Source organism: Bos indicus x Bos taurus, chromosome 19 (genome assembly GCF_003369695.1).
Source record: "Bos indicus x Bos taurus breed Angus x Brahman F1 hybrid chromosome 19, Bos_hybrid_MaternalHap_v2.0, whole genome shotgun sequence".
NCBI lineage: Eukaryota > Metazoa > Chordata > Mammalia > Artiodactyla > Bovidae > Bos > Bos indicus x Bos taurus.
Window position 1 is genome coordinate 25,484,811 of NC_040094.1, and position 16,899 is coordinate 25,501,709.

General features: G+C 47.3%; 1 protein-coding gene across 1 annotated transcript in view; it reads right to left on the reverse strand.

The window, feature by feature from the left end:
- Window positions 1–13,582, reverse strand: part of ITGAE (integrin subunit alpha E) — a 63,360-nt gene extending 49,778 nt beyond the window's left edge. Inside the window, exon 1 of the mRNA XM_027516576.1 lies at window positions 13,499–13,582. Within this exon, the coding sequence (XP_027372377.1) occupies window positions 13,499–13,532 (34 nt within the window). The 5' untranslated portion in view covers window positions 13,533–13,582. The remainder of the gene's footprint in view (window positions 1–13,498) is intronic.
- Between the last annotated feature and the right edge of the window lie 3,317 nt (window positions 13,583–16,899).

Sequence of the window (16,899 nt, forward strand, 5' to 3'; positions counted from 1 at the left end):
CCTGACCAGGGATTAAATCCTCACCCCCCTCACAGTAGAAGTTTGGTGTCCTAACCACTGGACCACCAGGGAAGTTTTCTTATTTAATATACAAGAGCTTTTTTTCCCAGAAGAAATTGTCAACGTGTCACTTAGGTATTTGTTCGACTTCCTTATATTTTTTCCCAAACCTACATTTATTATGTAGTCAAATTATTTTTCCTGTGTCACACTTTCCCACCAGAGATTATTTTTTTAATTCACTCTTATTTTCTCCAGTATGTTATTTGTTTCATTTTTTTATGCTTGCATCTTTGATTCATCTAGACTTTTTTCTTTTGGCTGTACCATGAAGCTTGTGGGGTCTTAGTTCCCTGACCAAGGTTCAAACCCATGTCCCTTGTAGTCAAAACACAGTGTCCTAACCCCTGGACTGCCATGAAAGTCCCTAGATTTTATTTTTGCATATACCCAGCTTTAATTTTTCTTCCCCCCAAATGAAATTGTCCCAGCATTCCTTCTCAAATAGCTTATATTATTCCCATAGGTTTGAAATACCACTTTATCATTCTCAGAATTCTCACATGCAATTTGGTGTCCCCAGGGACTCAGTTCTGCCCCACTGACCTCACTTTCTCCTGCTTGAACACATTCATTAGTCTCCTGCCTTTCTCTTTCCAGATTTGTCCCTCCAGGTACATCCTTTCCATACCAGTAGTCAGAAAGAATTTTCAAAAGCATGGTTTGACCGTGCTGTGCCACTGCTTAAAATTACAATATATGTTTGCATGGGAAAAAAAGGCAAAGTGAAGCTCAGTCTATAGACTTACCTGTTCAAATACCGCTCAATTAACAACTTTTTGTCACAATGGCTCTTGACAAGCTATGCCACTTCTTGAGTTTCGCTCAATTTTTTTTGTTTTTGCTTTGGCCACACCCCACAGCTTGCAGGATCTTAGTTTTCAACCAGCGATTGAATGAAGGACCACGGCAGCTAAAGCACCAAGTCCTAACCACTGGACTGCTGGGGCGCGCCCAGCCATGCCACTTAAAAAAAGGACATTCCTTTTTTCTGTGTTGATACAATGGTTTTTTTCACCCCTGAATACACCAAATAAACATGCTATAAGGAAGTGTATTCTGACATTACATTTTCAGGCAAAAACATATGCACCAATTTACTTACATGAGAGTTTCTTAGCCCAACAATATCATAGGAAACAAATCTGCATTGCTTGCCATGTTTGAAAGTGTGAAAGTGAAAGTGAAGTTGCTCAGTTGTGTCTGACTCTTTGCGACCCCATGGACCATAACCTACCAGGCTCCTCTGTCCATGGGATTTTCCAGGCAAGAGGACTGGAGTGGGTTGCCATTTCCTTCTCCAGGGGATCTTCCCGACCCAGCGATTGAACCTGGGTCTCCCACATTGCAGGCAGACGCTTTACCATCTGAGCCACCAGGGAAGCCCCAAGTTCGGGTAAACCTCATATACTTTGTTTTGCATATGTATGCCCATCGAGGAAGCTGAAGAGATACTGTCTTCTATGATTCTACAGGCTACTGAGTGCACAAGCTGTTTCCATGTGTCTTGAAGTGATTTTAAGGTTTAGTATTTATTTTGGCCTCAAAATATTTCTCTGTGACTTTATTTTTAAAGGGAGTTTGAATGTAAGATAGCCATAGGTCCCCCAAAAGTTAAAAAACAGTAAAGAAGTGGTACAGAAAGGAAAATGTACTTTTTTAGTAACGACCCCCTCACACCCATCCTCCACCACCCACCCCTGAGTCTTCCTTTCCTCCTCTAATGAGGACAGCAAGCCTTCATTACAATAAGTTGTATCTGTAAATTGTAATTTTATATTCAAATGATTGGGTTTTTAATATATACTTGTTTTGTTTGTAAATTTATAAAATTTTCCATCATTAAAAGTTATTTAGATATTGGGGTGGCTGTAATGCATCACAATTTTTCATTTGAAAAACTGATGGAAGTTTCCCGCCCCGCCCCCCCCCCCCCCCCCCCCAATTAATGGCTTTTCACTTGGCGTAGAGATTTTAGGAACAAAGTAAAATCCTTAAGCAACAGACAGGTATAAACTATTCTTTTAACTAAAGAAGAGAAGGAAATACAAAACTTACGACTATGTGGTTCTTCACTCCTAAGGAAGATATAACCACTTTAAATATGTATGTCTCCAATAACATTACTTCAAACTATACAAAGCAAAAATTGATTGAACTAAAAGATTTAACAAGTCTTTCATATTAGGTAGACCAAAAAAAAGCAAAAAACCAAATCCAGTAAGTATTTAGAAGATCTGAACAACACAATTAACAAACTTGATATAATCGACTAACAGAATATTATAGCCAACAATGGCAAAGTAAACATTTTTTTCAAGTACACATGAAATATCAAAATTGACCATAAGTGTGCCGGGTCATAAAATAAACCTCAGTACGTTTCAACGGATTGACATAATCCAGAGTATGTTCTCTGACTATAGTAGAATTAAACTATAAATCAATAACAGAAAGCAAGAAAAATCTGAACTTCTTGGAAAATAAGCAATGTACTTCTAAATAATGTAAGGTCAAAAATGGAGACCTTACTAAATGAGAATTAAGATAGGACAAATCAAAACGTGTGTGATACAGTTAAAGAAGTGCTTAGAGGAAACATACAGCATTATATGCATATGTTTAAAAAAAAAGAAAGAAAAACTGAAAACTAGTTATCTAATATTCCATCTCAAAAAGCTAAATGGAAACCAAATCAAACTCAGAGAGAATACAGGAAGGAATAAAGATATGAGCATATCGATGAAATAGAAAACTAACCTACATAGAGAAAATCAAAGCTTGGTTTTTAGAAAGAGTAATAAAACTGATAAACCTCTAGCAACACTGATTAAGGAAGAAAAAAAAAGAGAGAGAACATAGAAATTACCAATATGAATGAAAAAACTACATCAGAACACATCCTAAGACATTCATGAAATAAGAGGATAGTATATACAACTTAGGGCTTCCCAGGTGGCTGTGATGGTAAAGAACCCACCCGCCACTGCAGAAGACATAAAAGAGATGCAGGTTCGACCCCTGGGTCAGGAAGACCCCCTGGAGGAGGGCATGGCAACACACTCCAGTGTGTTTGCCTGGAGAATCCCATGGACAGAGGAAACTGATGGGCTACAGTTCATAGCCCAAATAAAGGCAGCCAAATAAACAAATAAAATGAAATTGATTAGTTAAAAAAAAATCCTAGCAAGTTATTGTGGGGAGGGGGGAGATGTTAGCAAGCCATTTAAAAAATTTATGTGAAAATGCAAAGGGCAATATAATTATGACTGATTCGAGTTCTAGGGCAGAAACCAACACAACACTACAAAGCAATTTTCCTCCAATTAAGAAATAAATTAATTTTTTAAACAAGAAGGACAGAGCTGACATTAAAAAAAAGAAGAGAGAAAGAAACACAATGGGCAAGAATAGTCAGGTACTCCTGAAGAATAAGAATAAAATTTTTGGATTTATCATTTATCAATATTATAAACTTACAGTTATTAAAACAGAATTATATTGGCATTAGGATAGACAAATAGATCAATGAAACAGAGAGCCCAAAAACATATAGTCACTTGATTTAGGACAAGGGTGACAGTAAGGAACAGTGGTGAAAGAATGATCTTTTAAATACATTGGATTGGGTCACTTGGATATCAACATTGAAAAAAATTATAGGCACAAAAAATCAATTCCTGATGAACTGAAGATTAAAATGTGGGTTTAGATGGACCATATATCTAACTATGAAAAGTGAAATAAGAAAGCTTTTAAGAGAAAACAAAGGACCCTAGGGTAGACAGATACTTTTTAAACAGATCACAAAAAAACACTAGCTATAAAGAAAAGCATTGATAAGCTGAACTTCATTAGACTTAAGAACTGTTTATCAGAAGACATCACTAAAAGACGAGAGAGGCAAGCCACAGAGAGGAGATGTTTGCAATACAAGCATCTGATCACAAATCAGTATGAAAAAGGCATGTAAGCTAACAGACAGAAGGACGTTTCACAAAAGAGACTATGCAACATCCAGTAATCATGAGAAGTCATCATTAGACTTCACAGAAGGGCAAACTGAGATTGTGTGATGCTGAAACAGCGCAAGACCTTATGGGTCCTTGCCCCCCACCCTGGCACCTCTGCCTGCCTTTTGTCTGTGGAAAACTTCAGTCAAATAGTTTTATCCGAGAAGTGAGAAAGGCAGAATCAAAGGGAAACTGTCAAAGGAGACTAAATAATAATAACGTAGTCATTAAGCATAGTCAAGGACCTTTAATTCTTTCTCAAGGGCTATAGGTAATACTCTGAGCCATGTCCTGGGAGCTGTCTTCTAGCTACACCAGGCAGACAAGTTAACTACATGATGACCAGACTGTACCCAGGACAATTCCTGCCACAATTCCAAGAACTGGCCACAAAGAAATGGGAACAAACAGACTCTGGAACTGAAGATTAACTGTACCTAAAACAATCAAGATGACACTGGTCAGACCACTGATGACCAACTTGAAGATGACTATCAGAGCTGACTGCGGTTTCTGCATGTAGCCACCCCCACCACCCCATCCTTCTGTCTATAAAAGCTTCTGCCCCACTGGTTGCCGGGGATGGGGCGGGGATTGGACTTTGGACAGACATCCACCTCCCCCCACCCTCCAGCTGCTGGCTTCTGAAATAAAGCAAACTTTCCTTTCCACCTACTTGGCCTGTTCACTGGCTTTTGAGCAGTGAGCAGCCAGACCTCACACATACTCTTTCGGTAAAAATACCACTACATAACCACCAGAATGGCTAAACCGAAAAAGATAATACCAAGTGTTAACAATAACGTAGAGCCACTAGAATAGTCATATACTGCTGGTGGGGGTGTAAATTTGTATAACCCCTTTAGAAAATCGTTTGGCTATTATCAACTACAGCTGAATATATGCATAACTCATGACTAAGCGATTCTAGCCTTAGGCATAAATCCAATAGAAATATGTTCATAAATTCATGAAAAGACATGTACAAGAATGTTCACAGCCTCACTATTCATAATAACCCCAAACTGGAACAACCCACATATCCACCAACAAGCTGCAGTATATTCACCAATGGAATACCCTACAGCAACAAAAATAATTGACGACAAGGTGGGTAGATCTATAAACACAACGTCAGATGAAAAACGCTGGGGACGAAACAGAACATGTATAATTTCATTTAAGTGAAGTTCAAAACAGGCAAAGTAATCCATGATATTAGAAGTCAGGAGGATGGTTACCCTTGGGGGTAAAGTAATGACTGGAGGGTCCACAGGAGGTGTTTATGGATGTCGGTAATGTTCTGTTTCTTGAAATGGGTATCAGCATGTGGATTTGATTTAATTTGAAAATTCACTGCTCTGACTTTGTTCATTTTTGTGTGTGACTTCAAAAAACAGCCTACCTTAAAAAATAGTAATCGCAGGGGTGGGAAGGAATAAATTAGGAGTTTGAGATTAATACACTGCTATACTCCAGTATTCCCGCTTGGCAGATCCCATTAACAGAAGAGGCTGGCGGGCTACAGTCCATAGTGTTGCAAAGAGTCGGACACGAATGAAGCACACATACATAAAATAGATAAACAACAAGGATTTATTGTATAGCACAGGGAACTATATATATATTCAGTATATTGTGACAGCCTATAAAGAAAAAGAATGTATATGTGTAATGTCTTATGGAAAAACCTGAAAGAATTTTTTGGCCAACCCAATATAATGGAATCCTTTTGCTGTACACCTGAAATTAACTCAATATTGTAAATCAACTATAGTTCAATTTAAAAAACAATAATAATTGCAAGTGTCTGAAACATATTTAATATATAAAAATTCCAGGGATTCTTAATGATACTTAAAAGACTTGTTGTTGTTGTTGTTCGGTCGCCAAGTTGTGTCCAAGAGGAAGCAAAAACAAAAGAAATCAAAACACTGCATTGCTCACCATTGGCAGTGTAATGAGGGCATTGTCCCCTAACTCTGAAAATCGACTATGAAAGGGAAAGTATTCAACAATCTTGCCTTTCCTGTATGCACTGCATTTCAGGGTCACCAGTCTTAGTTGGTGAGAAAAAGTTCTTTAAGGAAGAATCATTACTAACAAATGGGGAAGGAATAATAGAATCATAAAAACAGAATTTTGCAGAACATCCCTGGCAATCCAATGGATTTGGATTTAAGTCTTAATTTGGAGTTAAGACTCCAAGTTTTCAGTGCAGGGGGCATAAGTTCAATCCCTGGTTGGGGAACTATGATTCCACATGTAATGCAGTCAAAAACAAAAAAAGCATACAATTTTGCAAGTCCTAATGAAATACAAAGAGTTGACTTATTGGAAAAGACTCTGATTCTGGGAGGGATTGGGGGCAAGAGGAGAAGGGGATGACAGAGGATGAGATGGCTGGATGGCATCACTGACTTGATGGATGTGAGTCTGGGTAAACTCCGGGAGTTGGTGATGCACAGGGAGGCCTTGCGTGCTGCGATGCATGGGGTCGCAAAGAGTCGGACACGACTGAGCGACTGATCAGATCTGATCTGATCTGAATGAAATACAACAGTTAATTCAGGCCACAATCATCAATGGAAGAAACTACTTGGATGAAAGCTTGATAGAGCGCTTCACAATTAGACTGACACCCCCAGCCCACTAGTTCATCTTAGCACCCCTAAGAGTGGGTCCCCCAGGCATGTGTGCCTCCTAGTGTGACTCCCCAGGAAGAATACTGGGGCCCAAGACTCTGCATTTCTAACAGCTCCCATGTGGTGTCCAGGCTGCCAGTCATCAGACCACACCAAGAAGCAAGTCTTTAAAATACCTCAGCAGAGGAAACCGAAAAAAGGAGCAAGGGAAATGCAGGAAAAATGGCAAAATCCTCCTGATTTTTTTGACTAGGAGTCCCTAACTTGCGGGATCTAATGCCTGATGATCTGAGGTGGAGCTGATGCAATAATAATAGAAGTAAAGTGCACAAGAAATTCAGTGTGCTTGAATCATCCTGAAAACACCCCCTCACCCCAACTGTCCAGAAGAGTTGTCTTCCACAAAACCAGCACCTGGTGCCAAAAAGGTTGGGGATGGCTGGTATAAAGTGTGCTCGTCAAAAAAAGTTAAACCTGCCTTTACTGAAGGCATTAGCCCTAACTGCCAGGTTTCAGGAAATACAGGGGGTTGAAGGACAAATCACTCTGAGAGGAAGCAAACACGAAAATCTTTCATGAAGATTTATTTGTTCTGCAGGACAAGCGTCGGAGCTCTGCAGTCAAGCAAAGATTTGAAAAGGACACACAGACGCCCAAATGAGCGAGGGGGCCCCTCTAGAATAAGAAAGGCATAGCAACCGCACGTGATGTCTGGGCCTTGTTAGGCTCTTGATCTGAACTCATCAACTGTTAAAAATAGACATGTGGAGACCGTCAGGAAGATTCGAATACAAGCTGAGTATTAGCAAAAGGAGGAGGAGGTGGCAGAGGATGAGAGGGTTAGACGGCATCACTGACTTAATGGACATGAATTTGAACAAACTCCAGGAGATAGTGAAAGGCAGGGGAGTCTGGCGTGCTGCGGTTCATGGGGTTGCAAAGAGTCACAGCTTAGCAAATGAGCAACAACATTAGACATTAACAAAGAATTACTGTTCATTTTGTTAGGTGATGAGAACATTGAGACTGTAAGAGGATATCGCCTTTAAAAATTTGTATTGAAGCATTTGAGGGTAAAATGACTGACGGTGGGATTTTCCTTCAAATAAAGCTTCCAAAGCATGAAAGTGCAAACAGATCACCCAAGGATCTTCTTCTAAATTGTAGGTTCTGATTCAGGACGTAAGGGAGTGGGGCTGAGATCCTAGTCTAACAGGCTGGTAAGTGATGCCAGGCTGCATCTGGTCCTCAGACCAAGCTGTGAGCATCAAGACTTTAACATACTTTGGTAAAGCAAACAAAAAATGACAGCTGAAATCAATGCAGCAGGTGTGACAAGATCTTGATAGCTGTGTCATCTGGGTGATGGGCATATTGGGATTGGGTTTACTAATGTCCTTTTCTTTTGGCCACACCACTCAGCATGTAGGATCTTAGTTCCCCAACCAGGGACTGAACCCATGCCCCATGGAGTGAAAGGGCAGAGGCTTAACCCTTGGACCACCAGGGAAGTCCCCTCGTTTTCTTTATTTCTGTACACACTTGAAACTTTGTTAAAAACCAATCTTCCAAAGGCTGAAGGCGCAGGCTCCCTCTGAGGGGCAGTGTCTGCTTTCACCTTTCAATTCTCTTTCCTCTTCCCTGAGCCCGACACAAAATCTGTACTTTATTGCTTTCCCTTTATACCCCTGCCTTGCCCAGAATGATGGGTGGTGATTCATAAAAATATATCATGCGCTAAAATAAAACTTATAAGGATGGGGCAGGTAAAAAAAAACAAAAACTAAAAAGTGAAGTGAGAACTACCCACTTCTTACAAGGAGTGAGTGGAAGGCCTTCTTTCCCCTTTTTTACCATCTGTGTGACTCACAGACATGAATTGAAACCCCCGTGAGAAGTGTAGTCTTCCTTCCCGGACATCCATGATATCTCCCTGCCCAGCCCAGTATCCCCTCTGCCTGCTCTGTTCTCCAGCTGCCTGATACCCCACTTCCTGAACACACTGCATATCTCCCACCACAGGGCCTGTGCACGGCGGCTCCCTCTGCCCCGTGTGCCTTCCTCATCACTCTCCCAGCTCTGCCCCATCCTTTGGGGCCCTGTTCAGGCACTCCCTGCCCCAGGAGCCAACTAGATTCTTGACCAGATTGCCCTTCTGATCTCTGAGCCCCCTCAGCATCCTGGGCTGTCTCTGTCTGGCTCTGACTAAATCCTGTCTGGGTCAGAGTGATCTACGATGAAGTCTGTTTCCCCCAGACAGTAATCTGATCTGTCATCCATGACACCCTCAACCACAAAGTCCCACTTGACATAGTGCCAGGCCCAGATTAGAAACATCAGATAGGGCCGGAGATTTCTGATCTCCACCCCGGCACCCCCATCTTTCGCTTTGTTCACCTGAGGGGTCTTGGCTCAAAATCTCTGAGGGGTGGGAAAGGGGAGGAGACAAGCATAGAGACACTCACGACCACCTTCCTGGACCACCTGCTCTCTTCCAGGCACCATACACAGGTGCTGGGGCTCAGAGAGGTCAGGGGATGGCTTTGTGGCCCATCTGCCCACTGAAATTGGTGTCTGGGGCCCAGGTCTGCCTCATTCTAAGGTCTTCAGTAAAAGCCGGAGGCCCTGGGGACGAGGGTGTTGGTGTAAATTGAGACCAGGCTCCCTGTTGTGCCAGCAGATGAGAACTGGGGCAGAGCTCTGGGTGAGCGAGCTGGTAATTAGGTCAGTGAGAATATGTGTATGTGTGTGTGTGTGTAGATGTGTCAGCTGGTCTGCTGAGAACATGTGCATGTGTGTAGGCTGTGTGTGTGTGTGTGTAGGTGTGTCAATGGGTCTGCTGACCTGAGAACATGCGCACGTGTGTGTGTGCATGTATAGATAGGTCAACACACATGCACACGTGTGTAAGCTGTGTGTGTGTGCTAATGTGTCACAGGGTCCTCTGAGCTGAGAAGTGTGTGTGTGTGTGTGTGTAGGTGTGTCAACGGGTCCACTGAGCTCTCTCAGAAGGCCAGCCGGTGCCTGGGGTCCACCAGACGTGAGTCACCTTGCTGGAGCAGACTCTACACCCAGTCGCTGCCACAGTCCCTTTACCCAGACTGTGCATCCATCAGGGACCCCCCCACCCTTCCCACTTCCCCCCTAGACAGAGAAATGAGCATGAGCCCCGGAGGGAGACAGTGCTCGCTTTGCCACGGAGTCCCTGAAGGACCTGCGGTCACCTCACTGCAGTCTTCTCAGCTATGATGTGGAACCGTGCGCACCAGCAGGGCGATGCCCTGCGTAGGGCCCGACATACCGAAGGCTCCGTAGGTGGGTGCTAATGTCAGTGTTATAACCACAGAGGGCCCGCCACGCTCTCTGCCGTCTGCTCTCCGGGTGAAGCCCCCCCTCTAGTGCTGTCAGAGATGAGAGCCCGGCTGAACCAGAGTCTGCCACCACACCACCCACAGGGCTGCCTTCCCAAGCTGCCTCAGCCACACGGGCCTGCTGAGTCAGACCCCACTCCATCCTGTCAGCCCCACGGCCCCCCACCAGCCCCCCTCTCCCCCATCACACTGGGCTGTTTAAATACACATTCTTACAATACTGTTCCCAGCTTAGCAAACTGAACCTGGGGGGCATGGTTTCCCCAAATTAAGCAAGAAGCCCGGCCATAGAACTAGGACTAGACTCAGCCATCCTGACGCCCAGCCGAGAGCACCCAGAAAGGTCTGCAGGCTGCCTGTCCCACGGGGCAGCTCACCCTGCGCTCACCCACCTGGGCCTTTAAGTTGAGCCTCATCATCTCAGCCCCAAGCCTCATGCCTGCCCTCCGACTCCCTTCACAGGCTACCTGATGGCCACGGCCAGCAGGTCTGGGGGAGACCTGGGGGGCTAGGTTCCACGCAAAGTGCTTGCGGTTTCCTCCTACATCTTCCCCGTGTCTCCTCCTCCCCACATCCTCCTGCCCCAAGTCTCGGCAACTGCCTCTTCACGAGCCTCTGCCTCCCTTTCCTCCAGGACACTGCCTTCTACACAACAGGCAAGTCTCATGGTCACGTTTGGGCTCGGGGCCTACTGGCTTTCCCCCTGCCGTCAGAGTGCAGCCGGAGCTCCCTTAGCCTAGCATTCTGGATCCCCCACACTCTCCACCACCTCCCTGACCACCCGCATGGCCCCTGTTTACACTCCCCAAAACCCAGACTCCCGGAGGAGGTCAGAGGTGTCTGGCTCCCGAGTGGCTTGCCCCCACACCTGGCCTGCCCGTGCACACTGCATGTGTCTTACCTCTCTGCCTGGGGGACACTTTCCCCATCCCCATGTGTTGCCTGAAGGTGTCCTTAGCGGGCCCTCCAGCTGGGGACAGAGGGTCCTGGTGTGCATGTGGCCTGCTTCCCCCTAGTGCCCAGGGTGTCCTGGCTGTGGGGGGCAGTCAACATCAGAGCATCTGATCCCCACTCAGATCTCACCCTGTGTCTCCTTAAACATGATCCTCACACTGGGGTCTCTGTCCATACTGCTTCTCCTGCATAGAAGCTTCCCACCCCTATCACTGTCTGCACTTGCTAAGGACCTCCCCCCTCCCACGGGCCACCTTGGACACTACAGTCCTCCACCCTCAGTGGCTGAGGTTTTCCATCACAGACTTGCCTTTCCATCTGGGGTGTGCCCTGGGCAGAGCCTGGTCTGACACCTCCCCGATTCCCCCAGCAGGACTCAGAGGGGTCCCCAGGCTCCAGCCTGAAGTTGATACAACAGCTAAGCCAACCCTGGACTTCTGGTTCCTGGACCACTGTAAGGTTCTATAGACCATAGCATAGTTCCCTTCTTCACCCGAGCTATGTAGATGCAATCTCTAAGAGCCTGGGAGGAGAAGTGAATGGCTGTGGTCACCGAATGAGTCAGGGTGAAGACTGACATGGGAGTAGCAGGCTGCAGGGAACAGCTGCAGGGCTTCCCCACGGTGAGAAGGGTAGGAGGTCAGACCAGGAACAGTCTGGATTCTCTCCAGCCTAGCGAGGTGCAGCCAGGATGCAGGGCCTGGGCTCACAGTCTGAGGGGTTCCTACGCCCTCCCTTGGCCTCTCCTTGTCACTTTCTCAGACGCTCTCCAGCTCTTAAGATTCAGCACCAGTCTCGCCTCCTCCAGGAAGCTCTTCATGATTAGTCCACCCCTAAGTCTCAGGACCTCACTCTTAGGGCAGAATTGTCACGGCTCCATTTCTCCCACTCACACTGGTGCTGCTGGGGCCCTGCTCTCGTCCCTGGCCCACAGCATAGCCAAGCTGCGGGCTCATGGATCTCATTGCGGCTCTGCTCCATCTTGCTCTCCACTGTCCATCCACCTGGGGGGTGCCTTGGCCTCAGAAGGGGTTTTGTAAAGCTCATGTGACTTGACATCGCCGAAAAAGGTGCTGGGGTGATAACTGATCCTTCCAGAGGCCACAGGAGAAAGAGACGAGCAGGAGCCCAGAGTGACACCAGGGTCAGTGTCCCAGGCCGTGGGGTATTTTGGAGCTTCTAGAGCCGGGAGGCAGGCAGAGGCTTGGGCTCAAGCCTCGTTTCCACCAGCACTTGCTTGTAACTATGGCCAGTCACTACCCCTGTCTGGGCCTCAGTCACCTCTTCCATACTGGGAAGGAGTGGACCAGGGTCTCGTCTGAACATCGTCTATGGACACGTTTGGTGATGCAAGATCAAAAAAGCATGAGACCTTCTCCACACACCACATGTAACTGAAAATAAAGGGAAGTCTAAACTGTAAAATAAGGAAAAGGAAGTTCAACAAGGTTTTGATCTTTCCATGATAACTATTTTGATTTTTTTTTAAATAATCAAATATTAAACAGAGTGCAGAAATGTGCGCTTTGCTGGGGCGCATTTGGCCGGCCTCTTGGGCGGCCTGGCCTGTGGTAGCGCTATTAGTGATTCTGAGCACCCCCCAGCCTGGCCTCAGCTCAGCTACTGTCGGGCCTCACTCAGTGGCCTGCATCAATCCTTAGGGGAAACAGGCTCCTAGGAGCTTTGAAACTACATCTGCCTGATACCCGGTCTTCCATCCAGCTTCTGACCAGCACAGGAGTCCTGTCAGATCACTAAGCAGGACCACCTGGCCTCAGGCTTGCAGGGCTCACTGACCACGCTCTCTCTCCTCCCTGGGGCCTGGTGGTTGGGTGTGGGCTCCTGGCTTGGTTTGCCTCCAGGGGCTTCCATGGGTATTTTAAAGGCCAGAAAGGGACCCCCTAGGCAGTGTGGAGAGGAAGCGCCCCCTCCCCCACACAGGTTCTCACAGGGCCTTAACGTCAGGAACAGGAAGCTGGCCCCCCCTTGCATTCGTCCTCCACCACACAGCCCACCATCTCTCATCATCTCTCATCAGCGGTCACCTGTTCACAGGGTCCTTACCCCCTCCTCAGCTAAACCCTTCCTGTGTAAGAGAAGGGGGCTCTGCTGGGCAGGTGGGCTTGCACACTCTGAGGAGAAGCGCGGCACAGACCTGAGGGGCTGCCTGACATGGACGCCTGGTTGGGGGAAGGGGACGCATGGGGAGGGGAGGTGGCAGGAGGAATAGGAGGCAGAGCCCCGGAGTCCAAAGGAGTCCAAAGTCAGAGGGAGCCTCAGGGGCCCTTCCCAGCCCCAGGGAGGGGGTCTGATCCACCGAGCAAGAGCATCCACCCGGGGGGAGGCCCCACCTCTTCTCTAACCTCGGGCTCTGAGCCCCACCAGACGCACAAACGGACAGGCCGAGCTGAGGGCACAGCAGCCCATTGGGGGGCAAGGGGTGAGGCCGACTTACTGGTCACGCAGAGCAGAGAGTGAAAGAGCCACATCCTGGCGGGAGCGCAGGCAACAGCCGAGGGAGGCTTCGAGGGCTCAGCTTCCCTCCTGGGCTCATGGGCTCGGGCGGGCAGGAGGCGGGGACAAAGGCGCACCCACAGGCCAGGACCACAGACAGACAGGCTGCGTGGCTTCCTCAGTAGAGGAGACCTGGGTCCTGGAAGCCCAGAGACATCTGGCAGCCCTGCTCCATCTCTACCACTTTTGTGGAACTGGGAGCTGAGGTCTGGCCTGGGAACAGGGCCGGATGATGTCAGGAGCAGGTATTTGAGGGACAGGAGCAGTATGAATCCAGCGATGTGTTGTTTATCATCCTCGTGGACGAGTCCCAGCCCCCTTGCCCTGCTCCATCACCCACCACCCACCTCTGCCCCGGAGCCTGGCCCAGGGTCCCTCCCACAGGAAGCACCCCCCACAGCTAGAAACCGCCTCCACATTCAAGGCCCTGAGACTGCGGAGGGCCCGGTGAAGGGAAAGACCCTGGCAATGACTGAATCACTGCCTCAATTCAGCTTTGGCTGCGTTCTCTTCATTCTTTTTTTAACTTAAAAAATTTTTATTTATTTTTTGTGCTAGGTCTTCTCTGGTTGCAGCGAGCGGGGGCTACTCTCCAGTTTCAGTGCACCAAGTTCTCATTGCTGTGGCCTCTCCTATTACGGAACACGGGCTCTAGGGCATGCCAGCTTCAGTAGTTGTGGCACAGGGGCTCAGTGTCTGCAACTCTCCAGCTCTAGAGCACAGGCTCAGTAGTTGTGGTGCATGGGTTTCGTTGCCCTGTGGCACTGTGGGATCTTCCTGGACCAGGGATTGAACCCATACCCCTTGCATTGGCAGGGGGATTCTTAATCCACAGCTGCTGCTGCTGCTGCTAAGTCGCTTCAGTCGTGTCCAACTCTATTGGACCCCATAGACGGCAGCCCACCAGGCTCCCCCGTTCCTGGGATTCTCCAGGCAAGATCACTGGAGTGGGTTGCCATATCCTTCTCCAGTGCATGAAAGTGAAAAGTGGAAGTGAAGTTGCTCAGTCGTGTCCAACTCTTAGTGACCCCATGGACTGTAGCCCACCAGGCTCCTCCGTCCATGGGATTTTCCAGGCAAGAGTACTGGAGTGGGGTGCCATTGCCTTCTCCAATTCACAGCTGCATTCTCTTTATATCCTGACTACAGTACCAGGGTGTAGAACTAACCTAACAGAGATCTGGGCTACCAGAACAGAAGTGAAATTCCATGCATCTTTTAGCACATCTCTGACTCAGCCCAGAAGCCCAGAGAATTGCACTGCCAACAGCCCTCAGTCGCATGTAAGTGCCAACATCACGATCTGTCAGATTTTCCATGTGTGCCCACGTCTGTCGCAGAAGTCTCTCTCGCACCTTTGCTTCCCAGACGGTTGGCCGTGCAGAGCAGCGCTGTCCCACGGAGCCCAGCAATCAGTGTCTAGACCTACACAGTCCAACTGTGGTTACTGTGTCCTTTAAATGTCCCCAGTCACTGAGGAACTGAATTTTCCATTTTATTTAATTTTGTTTACAATCAAAATCTTTCACCTGGATGCGTGCATCTCCAGGGAGAGCACTTTGCAGTGTTAATATAAGGGTTAAAACACAGCAGATGGGATGCCCTGGTGGTCCAAAGGCTAAGACTCCATGCTCTCAATGCAGGGGGCCCGGGTTTGATCCCTGGTCAGGGAACTAGATTCCATATGCCACAGTGAAGATCCTGCATGCTGCAACTAAGACCTGGCACAGTCAAATACATACATACATATTAAAAAAGGAAACTTTAAAAAAAACCTGCAGCAGAGGACGGTGTTGACTCGATGACTAGATGAAGATCAATTTTATCTTGTTTCTCATGATGAAAGCCTGCTTGGCTGAAGTTCTGTAATGACTGAGGTCACGTTGCAGTCTTATGTTGCTTGCTTTGGTCTGAGAAAATGCCTCCACCTAGCAGGACAGTTCCCGGATGTTACATGGTTGTTGAGATTACGATTCACCATTTTCCACACTATATATACCACCCAACGGAGACGTTAAACAGCTGAGAAAGCAAAGCTCCGGGTCTGATGAGTCATCCGCCTGGTCACAAGGAAGATTGTCCCAAGGTGGCTTAACCCTGTTGTGGGCCGAGGTCCTGGGTGTCTTCCCACACTCAGGGCTCGGCGCCTCTCTCCCTCCCTGTCCCTAGCTCCCGGGGCGCCTGGCAGAGCAAGGAGGGGCTCCTCTCCCACCACTGGCCCAGAGAGGGAGAGAGCAGCCCCAGGCCACAGAGCAGAGCAGAATTAGGGACAGGCTGGAACCCAGGACTGTGCCCACTGGAGGCGTCCAAGAAAAGCAGGCCTTTGGTTGAGAGTGTGAACTTGGATAATGAAACAGGTGCGGAGCCATTTTCTGCATCTTTGGAGACTTCCAGAATGCTGACTTGGCCTGCATCCTTCTGAGATGCGTTTTCCAAGCTTCTGGGTGCTGCATGGCAGACCACTAGTCACGAGCATGGACAGGCCCTTCCAGTCCTTCTGACAGTAACTGCCCACAAACCCAGACTTCAGGTCCCAAGGCAGAGTCAGGCTATATCATGCTCCCAACTCACAGAGCCTAGTGCAAGGCATTCAGGAATGACCTCCGTACCTTAAAAGAATGTGAAAATGGCTTCTGAAGTACATTTTATTTTAAACAAATGTTAAGGGACCAACTTGAGGGACATTCTATAATATAACTGGACTGAACTGTTCAAAAACGACCATATCATAAAAGGCCAAGAAAGACAAGGGAATTGTTCCAGGCTATAGGAGACTAAAGAGAGGATATCAAGTGCAGTGTGTGATCCTGGATTGACTCCCAGGATCAGAAGAAAATTGCTTTAAAAAAACATTATTGGGACAGTTGACAAAACTGAAACATGAACGACAGGTTAGATATTACTATTGTTAGATGTGTGTGTGTTAGTCTCTCAGTCATGTCTAACTCTTTGCGACCCCATGGACTGTATCCCTCCAGGCTCCTCTGTTCATGGGATTCTCCAGGCAAGAATACTGGAGTGGGTTGCCATTCCCTTCTCCAGGGGATCTTCCTGGCTCAGGGATTGAACCTGGGTCTCTGGCATTGCAGGCAGATTCTTTACTGTGTCTGAGCCACCAGGGAATAAAATTAAACAATTTCTGAATCTGATAACACTGCTGTGGTCATATGAAGGAAAGTCCTTGTTCTTACAAAGTTTAAAGTGAACGTTTAGTCGCTCAGTCGTGTCCAACTCTTTGCGACCCCATGGGTTGTAGCCTACCAGGCTCTTCCGTCCACGGGATTTTCCAGGCAAGAGTACTGGAGTGGGTTGCCATTTTCTTCTCCAGAGGATCTTCCCAAC